The 11224-nt window shown below is 43.5% G+C and overlaps 1 protein-coding gene across 1 annotated transcript in view; it reads left to right on the top strand.

Moving 5' to 3' along the window:
• The first annotated feature begins 245 nt into the window (after positions 1 to 245).
• usp43a (ubiquitin specific peptidase 43a) overlaps positions 246 to 11224 on the top strand; it is an 83376-nt gene continuing 72397 nt past the window's right edge. Inside the window, exons 1-3 of the mRNA XM_070447967.1 lie at positions 246 to 309; positions 637 to 742; positions 6298 to 6402. Of these exons, the coding sequence (XP_070304068.1) occupies positions 246 to 309; positions 637 to 742; positions 6298 to 6402 (275 nt within the window). The remainder of the gene's footprint in view (positions 310 to 636; positions 743 to 6297; positions 6403 to 11224) is intronic.

Raw genomic sequence — 11224 nt, forward strand, 5'->3', positions numbered from 1 at the left:
TCCGACTTCAACTGTATATGGAATCAGGATATCAACACTTTGTATTTCTTAAGTAAACAAAAATGAACTACATTATAGTTGGTGTCTCATTTTCCTGCTGTACTGAACCTGAACCTGAACCGAACCGTAACCCCAAAACCGCAATACGTACCACCGAACTGTGGGTTTGTGTGAACCTTTACTGCCCTAGTGGGCAGCCGGACCGACTTGTTTTGATTCAACCCAGATTTAGTATATTCACTTTAATGTGTTTACCTGCCTACTGCTCTCCCTTCTACCCAACTCTCATCGACCTCCCTTCAAGCCAAGGTCAGCAATGCTGAGAGGAAAGTGAATTACATGGGAACGCAAACACACACACGTAATGACAGTCACGAGGTAAGTCTGGCTGTTTGCGTTCTCTCTCATCGCCAGCGAAGCTGAACACTATAAAAAGTGCAAGAGTGTGTTAACGTGCATTAACACCTCATTTAGCACCTGTCCTATTGTACGCTCCTGTTTACATTTGCTGTGATACACCTTGTTACCTGCTGGTGTTCAGCTCTAGCTTCAGTGTTAACGTTTCACACACACACACCCACGCACGTATACATACAGGTCATTCACACATTCACGCTTTCTCTCTCTCTGTTCCAGGGCCCGCTGGGTGGAGGGAGGAGAGCCCTGTCTCCGGCCAGCAGCAGCACACCAGCCTGGGACGCGGCACCAGCTTCGTCCAGGACCACTTTCAGGCACAGTACAGGTACGAGGCATAGACAATATCATACAGGTACATTAGTAGTCACAGACGATAAGAGGTGAGAGTCACATTCAATTAGTACAGGTCAAGTAATAACGCATACTTAAAAGTTATGCAGCAATTCAATAACGATTTCTCACACCATGAGGTGCATGGAGTACCCAAACACCTAAACTTGTCTGTGTGCATAGTTTTTTCTCCCCAGAATCTATAGCATTCCGTTATATATATAGTAGAGGTATTCAGAACAGGTGAGCATGCACTTTTCCTCCTGTGATAAGAACCGCTAGCCTTCTAAAGTAGGTCACGTTGAGCTAGCTGTGAACACTTTCTGGGATTAGTCTGTATCTTGTTTGGCTCTTTCCTCCTGGTCTGCGGTGCACCACACACACACACACACACCACACACCACACACACACACACACACACACACACACACACACACACACACACACCCAAAGTAGCAGCAGCAGCAGGATCGCTGCGTAGCCAGTCTAATAAAAATGCAGTGACCCTCTGCTAGCCTTGTCATGATGTTCTCCATCTCCTTTCCTCCCCATCCACCTTCTCTAGATCAATCTGTTGAACGTTCCACTTGTTGATTTATGATACCAACCACTGATCTGTATACCACATGGATTGACTGAGCAGTTTAACGGATGATTAGACTTTGACACATCCATATTGTATAGATAATGAGATTAGACCTGAAATGTACAGAATCTGCTGGGAGTCGATTGCAGCCAACAGGCAGCTCTCTTTCTATAACAAAGGACTCCAGTTGTATCGGGCTTAGTATTGGACGTAACACCATGCTGGCAGATTAGTGTGAGTCTAACAATATAGGGTTAACCCCAGACAGTTAGACTGTATTGATGCCGACGCGGGGGTTAACCACCCAGTCAATCACGGGATTATGATTCCCACTCCCTCATCACAGGATTATGGATTATCACTTATCTAACCCACTGTATCCCTGCGGAGACTGATCTCTCCAGGCTGCTAATTCGGAAATTGCTCTCCGAATCCATTCTCCCTTATGAAAAATGTGTGTCTAAAATGGAATATTGGAATTTTGAGGCAGAAATATCGGAATTCTGAGATGGAATATTGGAATTCCGGGTGTTCCCTTGAATGTGATGATGATCCCTCCTGCTATTCAAAGTAAAGTGTCTTCTTTAACATCCAACCCCTTGGCTTTGGCTATGATGTGTTTACGTCCTATATCAGACTAGCCGTTAATTCATTAGCAGATAAGAGTAGCGACACTAGGGGAAATCTGAGACGTAACCTTCAAGCACTCCAAATGCATCCCTAAAACGCTTAGTAAAGAATGCTAATGCAATAGCTCCTCTCATCAACAAGTTTGTGTCTTGTCTCAAATGGACCCTATTCCCTTCATAGTGCACTACTTAGACTAAAGGTTTTGGCTGACAGCTGTGAAGTCTGGACTCACCATCCTTCCCCCTCAGGTGGATGGATATACAGATGTAGGATTCTAATTTAATCACTCCTTTGTTGCTCAGAATTTTCCTGCAAAGCAGGACATGCAAACTTCTAGTGTATTTTAGTTTTCAAAAGGCTTCTGAAGTTTTGTAGTTTCAATTTAGAAATTTCAGAATTGATTTGCCATAACGAACAATGTATCCATCCCTACAAACATTTTCATTAATTATAATCCACAGAATTATTTTCATGTTTCCCATTGCTGCAGGATTATTTTCCTGCTGTAGCAAACTGGCTCGAATTAAGATCCTACATTTGTACGCCCAAGGTGTAGTAGTACACTCTTAGAAAAAAAGGGTTCCAAAAGGTTCTTTGGCTGTCCCCATAGGAGAACCCTTTTTGGTTCCAGGTAGAACTTATTTGGGTTCCATGTAGAACCCACTCTGGAAATGGTTCTACGTGGAATTCAAAAAGGTTCTACCTGGCCAAAAAAGGGATATTCAAAGGGTTCTCCAATGGGGACAGCTAAAAAAAAAAGAGTGTAGATTGTAGTGTGCTGTGTTTAGTCAGGGGTTACAAAACAACACTTAAAGCACCAGTAATTAGTACTTTGATGGTCTGCTCCCTAAGGATATGTCTCAGTGTTGAGTACATGTTGTTGTCACATTATGCAGTCTACTGTAAGATTGATTACAGAACTACTCCAAACTCTGTTGTTTCTCTCGCAACGCACCTTGTAATTTCTGCCTGACTCCACCTCAACAGCTTGAAATGTTAGAGAGTAGCACTGTAATTGCAATTCTGGAGTTTTGGACACAGACCCAGGTAGCAGGATAACGGCTGTCTGGTTTGGCTGGAGGGGTGTGGGGGGAGGTACAGATGGAGGGCAGTGGCTGGAGGGCTTGTTTACAGGTGACCTTGCAGGTAGAGCCTGGGAGAGGTATAGCCTGCCTGGCTGTTCCCCACCCCTGCCTGGCCTGGCATTACATGGACCATCTGTAAAGTTTATTTTGTATGTGACTTAATGCACTGTGCCTGCCTATAACTGTACTTCTGTTCATGCAAGTGCATTTGAGTATGAATACAGATCAACACAAGTAATGTGCATACTACTCTCAAAATGCATACTACCGTGCTCCGAGCATGCAAATTGGAGCACGGGAGGGTCGGAGTATGAGTCCAAATCAAAGTAGCCGAAACGGAGCACGGAGGGAACTTCTCGAATGTGAAATGCTGCTTATTCACATGTAAAATGTTCCTGACTAGAATATTTTATGTGATATGTTAATAAATCATGCTGTGTCAATTTTAATATGTTCACCTGCCTACGTACCATAGAACGCAAGCCCATAATAAGTCAATAGGCTAACTGGCTAGCTACAACTGTTCGCTAGCTAGCCAGATAGCCACAAAGAAATAGCAAAGGACCTTGTGAAGATGCTAGAGGAAACAGGTACAAAAGTACTCATTTTCCTGCTGTACTGTACTATTCATACGTAACCCCAAAAACCGCAATACGTACCACCGAACTGTGGGTTGGTGAACCTTACTGCCCTAGTGGGCAGCCGGACCGACTTGTTTTGATTCAACCCAGATTTAGTATATTCACTTTAATTGGTTACCTGCCTACTGCTCTCCCTTCTACCCAACTCTCATGCTCGCCTTCAAGCCAAGGTCAGCAATGCTGAGAGGAAAGTGAATTACATGGGAACGCAAACACACACACGTAATGACAGTCACGAGGTAAGATCTGGCTGTTTGCGTTCTCTCTCATCGCCAGCGAAGCTGAACACTATAAAAAGTGCAAGAGTACCAAATACTAATTGAGTGTATGTAAACTTCTGACCCACTGGGAATGTGATGAAAGAAATAAAAGCTGAAATAATCATTCATCTCTCTACTATTATTATGACATTTCACATTCTTAAAATAAAGTGGTGATCCTAACTGACCTAAGACAGGGAAGTTTTACTCTGATTAAATGTCAGGAATTGTGAAAAACTGAATTTAAATGTATTTGGCTAAGGTGTATGTAAACTTCCGACTTCAACTGTACATCTACCTTGTTTATGCATTCTCCACACTCTCGTCCTCACAAGAACGTAGTCAAGAGAACGTCGTTGGAGCATGAGAGTGTGGAGCGTGGTAGTACGCATATCGAGAAACACCCGTTGGCACTGATGAGTTTGGGTTCTGTGACTCGTCCTCCACACTTTCTCCTTATGTTATTGTCCTTCTATAATTGCGGTTGCCATGGCGCTCATTTCTAATAGCAAGACTAAACAAAATAATAATCACTCTTAGTTTGTTTCGCTCTCTCTCTCTCTCAATTAAATTTCAATTTAAGGGATTTATCTCTCTCTGAATCTGTTAGTCTCACTGTCTTTCTTTCATTCTCTCTCTGAATCAATCATCCTTTCTCTCTCTCTCTCTCTCTCCCTCTCTGCCAGTCTTTTTATATCTGTGAGACTCCTCGGGGGCGTTCTGATCTGAATAAATGTTTGCGATTAGAGCGAAGGCTGTCTGGTGGTTTAGGCTGCAGAGACGAGAGAGACAAGCGACAGTCACTTTCCAGCCTCAAATGAGTCTTGGTCTACACCCTCAGTCTGTCATGTTGAGTTTGGAACGTTGGTTTTCTTAGTTTCAACGGCTGCATCCCAAATGGCACCCTATTGCCTTTAAAGTAGTATTTCAAGCCTACCTTCAAACTCAGCGCCTCTTTCTTGACATCATGGGAAAATCAAAGAAATCAGCAAAGCCACTGCTCCACCACCATAAAAAAGCCAGACTACGGTTGCAACTGCCATGTGGGACACAGAATTGTACTTTGAGGAAATGCCTCTGGTCTGATGAACAAAAAATAGACTGTTTGGCCATAATGACCATCGTTGTGTTTGGAGGTAAATGGGGGAGGCTTGCAAGCCCAAGAACACCATCCCAACCGTGAAGCACGATGGTGGCAGCATCATGTTGTGGGTGCTGCTTCTGCAGGAGGGCTGGTTGCACTTCACAAATAGATGGCATCATGAGGAAGGAAATTCTGTGATATATTGACACATCTCAAGTCAGGAAGTTAAAGCTTGGTTGCAATGGTTCCAAATGGACAATGATCCAAGCATACTTCCAAAGTTGTGGCAAAATGGTTAAGGACAACAAAGTCAGGTATTGGAGTGGCCATCACAAAGCCCTGACTTCAATCCCATAGAAAATTTGTGGGCAGAACGTTTGACCCAAGTTAAACATTTAAAGGACAATGCTACAATACTAATTGAGTGTATGTAAACTTCTGACCCAGTGGGAATGTGATGAAAGGAAAATAAACGCTTAAATAAATCATTTCTCTACTATTATTCTGATATTTCACATTCTTAAATATAAGTGGTGATCCTAACTGACCCAAGACAGCAAATTTTTACTTGGATTAAATGTCAGGAATTGTGAAAAACTGAGTTTAAATTATTTGGCTAAGTTGTATGAAACTCCGACTTCAACTGTATATGGAATCAGGATATCAACACTTTGTATTTCTTAAGAAACAAAAATGAACTACATTATAGTTGGTGTCTCATTTTCCTGCTGTACTGAACCTGAACCTGAACCGAACCGTAACCCAAAACCCGCAATACGTACCACGAACTGTGGGTTTGTGTGAACCTTTACTGCCTAGTGGGCAGCCGGACCGACTTGTTTGATTCACCCCAGATTTAGTATATTCACTTTAATGTGTTTACCTGCCTACTGCTCTCCTTCTACCCAACTCTCATCGACCTCCCTTCAAGCCAAGGTCAGCAATGCTGAGAGGAAAGTGAATTACATGGAACGCAAACCACACACGTAATGACAGTCCATGAGGTAAGATCTGGCTGTTTGCGTTCTCTCTCATCGCCACGAAGCTGAACACTATAAAAAGTGCAAGAGTGTGTTAACGTGCATAACACCTCATTTAGCACCTGTCCTATTGTACGCTCCTGTTTACATTCTTGCTGGTGATACACCTTGTTACCTGCTGGTGTTCAGCTCTAGCTTCAGTGTTAACGTTTCACACACACACACCCACGCACGTATACATACAGGTCATTCACACATCACGCTTTTCTCCTCTCTGTTCCAGGGCCCGCTGGGGGAGGGGAGAGAGCCTGTCTCCGGCCCAGCAGCAGCACACCAGCCTGGGACGCGGCACAAGCTTCGTCCAGGACCACTTTCAGGCACAGTACAGGTACGAGGCATAGACAATATCATACAGGTACATTAGTAGTCACAGACGATAAGAGGTGAGAGTCACATTCAATTAGATACAGTCAAGTAATAACGCATACTTAAAAGTTATGCAGCATTCAATACGATTTCTCACACCATGAGGTGCATGGAGTACCCAAACACCAAACTTGTCTGTGTGCATAGTTTTTCTCCCCAGAATCTATAGCATTCCGTTATATATATAGTAGAGGTATTCAGAACAGGTGAGCATGCACTTTTCCTCCTGTGGATAAGAACCGCTAGCCTTCTAAAGTAGGTCACGTTGAGCTAGCTGTGAACACTTTCTGGGATTAGTCTGTATCTTGTTTGGCTCTTCCTCCTGGTCTGCGGTGCACACACACACACACACACACCACACACACACCACACACACACACCACACACACACACACACACACACACACACACACCACCAAAGTAGCAGCAGCAGCAGGATCGCTGCGTAGCCAGTCTAATAAAAATGCAGTGACCCTCTGCTAGCCTTGTCATGATGTTCTCCATCTCCTTTCCTCCCCATCCACCTCTTCTAGATCAATCTGTTGAACGTTCCACTTGTTGATTTATGATACCAACCACTGATCTGTATACCACATGGATGACTGAGCAGTTTAACGGATGATTAGACTTTGACACACCATAATGTATAGATAATGAGATAGACCTGAAATGTACAGAATCTGCTGGGAGTCGATTGCAGCCAACAGGCAGCTTCTCTCTCTATAACAAAGGATCCAGTTGTATCGGCTTAGTATTGGACGTAACACCAGCTGGCAGATTAGTGTGAGTCTAACAATATAGGGTTAACCCCAACATTAGACTGTATTGATCCGACGCGGGGGTTAACCACCCAGTCAATCACGGGATTATGATTCCCATCCCTCATCACAGGATTATGGATTATACACTTATCTAAACCCACTGTATCCCTCGGAGACTGATCTCTCCAGGCTGCTAATTCGGAAATTGCTCTCCGAATCCATTCTCCCTTATGAAAATGTGTGTCTAAAATGGAATATTGGAATTTTGAGGCAGAAATATCGAATTCTGAGATGGAATATTGGAATTCCGGTGTTCCCTTGAATGTGATGATGATCCTCCTGCTATTCAAAGTAAAGTGTCTTCTAACATCCAACCCTTGGCTGTTGGCTATGATGTGTTTACGCCTATTTATCAGACTAGCCGTTAATTCATTAGCAGATAAGAGTAGCGACACTAGGGAAATCTGAGACGTAACCTCAAGACACTCCAAATGCATCCCTAAAACAGCTTAGTAAAGAATGCTAATGCAATAGCTCCTCTCATCAACAAGTTTGTGTCTGTCTCAAATGGCACCCTATTCCCTTCATAGTGCATCTTAGACTAAAGGTTTTGGCTGACAGCTGTGAAGTGTCTGGACTCACCATCCTTCCCCTCAGGTGGATGGATATACAGATGTAGGATTCTTAATTTAATCACTCCTTGTTGCTCAGAATTTTCCTGCAAAGCAGGACATGCAACTTCTAGTGTATTTTAGTTTCAAAAGGCTTCTGAAGTTAGTTTTCAATTTAGAATTTCAGAATTGATTTGCCATAACGAACAATGTATCCATCCTACAAACATTTTCATTAATTAAATCCACAGAATTTTTCATGTTTCCCATTGCTGCAGGATTATTTTCCTGCTGTAGCAAACTGGCTCGAATTAAGATCCTACATTTGTACGCCCAAAGGTGTAGTAGTACACTCTTAGAAAAAAAGGGTTCCAAAAGGGTTCTTGGCTGTCCCCATAGGAGAACCCTTTTTGGTTCCAGGTAAACTTATTTGGGTTCCATGTAGAACCCACTCTGGAAATGGTTCTACGTGGAATTCAAAAAGTTCTACCTGACCAAAAAGGGATATTCAAAGGTTCTCCAATGGGGACAGCTAAAAAAAAAAGAGTGTAGATTGTAGTGTGCTGTGGTTTAGTCAGGGGTACAAAACAACACTTAACACCCGTAATTAGTACTTTGATGTCTGCTCCCTAAGGATATGTCTCAGTTTTGAGTACTGTTGTTGTCACATTATATGCAGTCTACTGTAAAGTGATTACAGAACTCTCCAAACTCTGTTGTTCTCTCGCAACGCACCTTGTAATTTCTGCCTGACTCCACCTCAACAGCTTGAAAATGTTAGAGAGTAGGCACTGTAATTGCAATTCTGGAGTTTTGGACACAGACCCAGTAGCAGGATAACGGCTGTCTGGTTTGGCTGGAGGGGTGTGGGGGTACAGATGGAGGGGCAGATGGCTGGAGGGCTTGTTTACAGTGACCTTGCAGGTAGAGCCTGGGAGAGGTATAGCCTGCCTGGCTGTCCCCACCCCTGCCTGGCCTGGCATTACATGGACATCTGTAAAGTTTATTTTGTATGTGACGTTAATGCACTGTGCCTGCCTATAACTGTACTTCTGTTCATGCAAGTGCATTTGAGTATGAATACAGATCAACACAAGTAATGTGCATTACTATGCATACTACCGTGCTCCGAGCATGCAAATTGGAGCACGGGAGGGTCGGAGTATGAGTCCAAATCAAAGTAGCCGAAACGGAGCACGGAGGGAACTTCTCGAATGTGAAATGCTGCTTATTCACATGTAAAATGTTCCTGACTAGAAATATTTTATGGTTGATATGTTAATAAATACATGCCCTGTGTCAATTTTAATATGTTCACCTGCCTACGTACCATAGAACCAAGCCCATAATAAGTCAATAGGCTAACTGGCTAGCTACAACGGTTCGCTAGCTAGCCAGATAGCCACAAAGAAATAGCAAAGGACCTTGTGAAGATGCTAGAGAAACAGGACAAAGTACTCATTTCCTGCTGTAACACATTCAACGTAACCCCAAAACCGCAATACGTACCACCGAACTGTGGGTTGGTGAACCTTTACTGCCCTAGTGGGCAGCCGGACCGACTTTTTGATTCAACCCAGATTTAGTATATTCACTTTAATGTGTTTACCTGCCTACTGCTCTCCCTTCTACCCAACTCTCATCGACCTCCCTTCAAGCCAAGGTCAGCAATTCTGAGAGGAAAGTGAATTACATGGAACGCAAACACACACACGTAATGACAGTCACGAGTAAGATCTGGCTGTTGCGTTCTCTCTCATCGCCAGCAAGCTGAACACTATAAAAAGTGCAAGAGTACCAAATACTAATTGAGTGTATGAAACTTCTGACCCACTGGGAATGTGATGAAAGAAATAAAAGCTGAAAAATCATTCATCTCTCTACTTTTATTATGACATTTCACATTCTTAAAATAAAGTGGTGATCCTAACTGACCTAAGACAGGGAAGTTTTACTCTGATTAAATGTCAGGAATTGTGAAAAACTGAATTTAAATGTATTTGGCTAAGGTGTATGTAAACTTCGACTTCAACTGTACAATTACCTTGTTTATGCATTCTCCACACTCTCGTCCCCACAAGAACGGAGTCAAGAGAACGTCGTTGGAGCATGAGAGTGTGGAGCGTGGTATACGCATATCAGAGAAACACCCGTTGCACTGATGAGTTTGGGTTCTGTGACTCGTCCTCCACACTTTCTCCTTATGTTATTGTCCTTCTATAATTGCGGTTGCCATGGCGCTCATTCTTAATAGCAAGACTAAACAAAATAATAATCACTCTTAGTTTGTTTCGCTCTCTCTCTCTCTCAATTAAATTTCAATTTAAGGGATTTATCTCTCTCTGAATCTGTTAGTCTCACTGTCTTTCTTTCATTCCTCTCTGAATCAATCATCCTTTCTCTCTCTCTCTCTCTCTCCCTCTCTGCCAGTCTTTTTATATCTGTGAGACTCCTCGGGGGCGTTCTGATCTGAATAAATGTTGCGATTAGAGCGAAAGCTGTCTGGTGGTTTAGGCTGCAGAGACGAGAGAGACAAGCGACAGTCACTTTCCAGCCTCAAATGAGTCTTGGTCTACACCCTCAGTCTGTCATGTTGAGTTTGGAACGTTGGTTTTCTTAGTTTCAACGGCTGCATCCCAAATGGCACCCTATTGCCTTTAAAGTAGGCTACACAACTTCAATGGGCCCTGGTTAAACGTTGTGCACAATAAAGGGAATAGCATGCCATTTGGGAGGCACCCAAAGGACTGAGGAAATAGATCTGTCTTTCTATTCGTACTCTCCCCTGTGTCTTCAGTTCAACACAGCTGCCCAAGATGGTGGGTAGATTTCTGTAGCCAAACCTTTTAAAGCAGATTATCCAGAGTTCACAAGTCACTCCTCATTCAACCTCTCCTTTGATTTTATTACCATAATGACCCACTTACACCCCTCTCCATCGGGGAGGGTCCTGGCTGCCATCTTCCCCCCCTTCCACCATGACCTTACCTGGGACGTCTCTAGTGATCCCATCCCAGGCTGGATGCTTTGAAGTGGGGTTAGAGTGTTGTTGAAGTGGAGGGCTGCTTTGATCTCTCCACTGGTGTCTTTTTGTGAATGTACAGGCGACGTACAGAGCGTAGAGACTCGCCAAGCCCTGTTTCCTCTTTCCAGCCCGACACCTTCTAACTATCATCAACTAACAGTTTCTCTCTCTCTCTCTCACACACACACACACACACCACACACACACACACAACACACCCACACACACACACACACACACACACACACACACACACACACACACACACACACAACACACACACACACACACACACACACACACACCACACACACACACACACACACACACACACACACTGTTCGCAACATACCCAGGCTGCCAATTACCCCCACTAATACAGTACTT

The sequence above is a fragment of the Salvelinus sp. IW2-2015 genome, linkage group LG1, assembly GCF_002910315.2.
Source record: "Salvelinus sp. IW2-2015 linkage group LG1, ASM291031v2, whole genome shotgun sequence".
Taxonomy (NCBI): Eukaryota; Metazoa; Chordata; class Actinopteri; order Salmoniformes; family Salmonidae; genus Salvelinus; species Salvelinus sp. IW2-2015.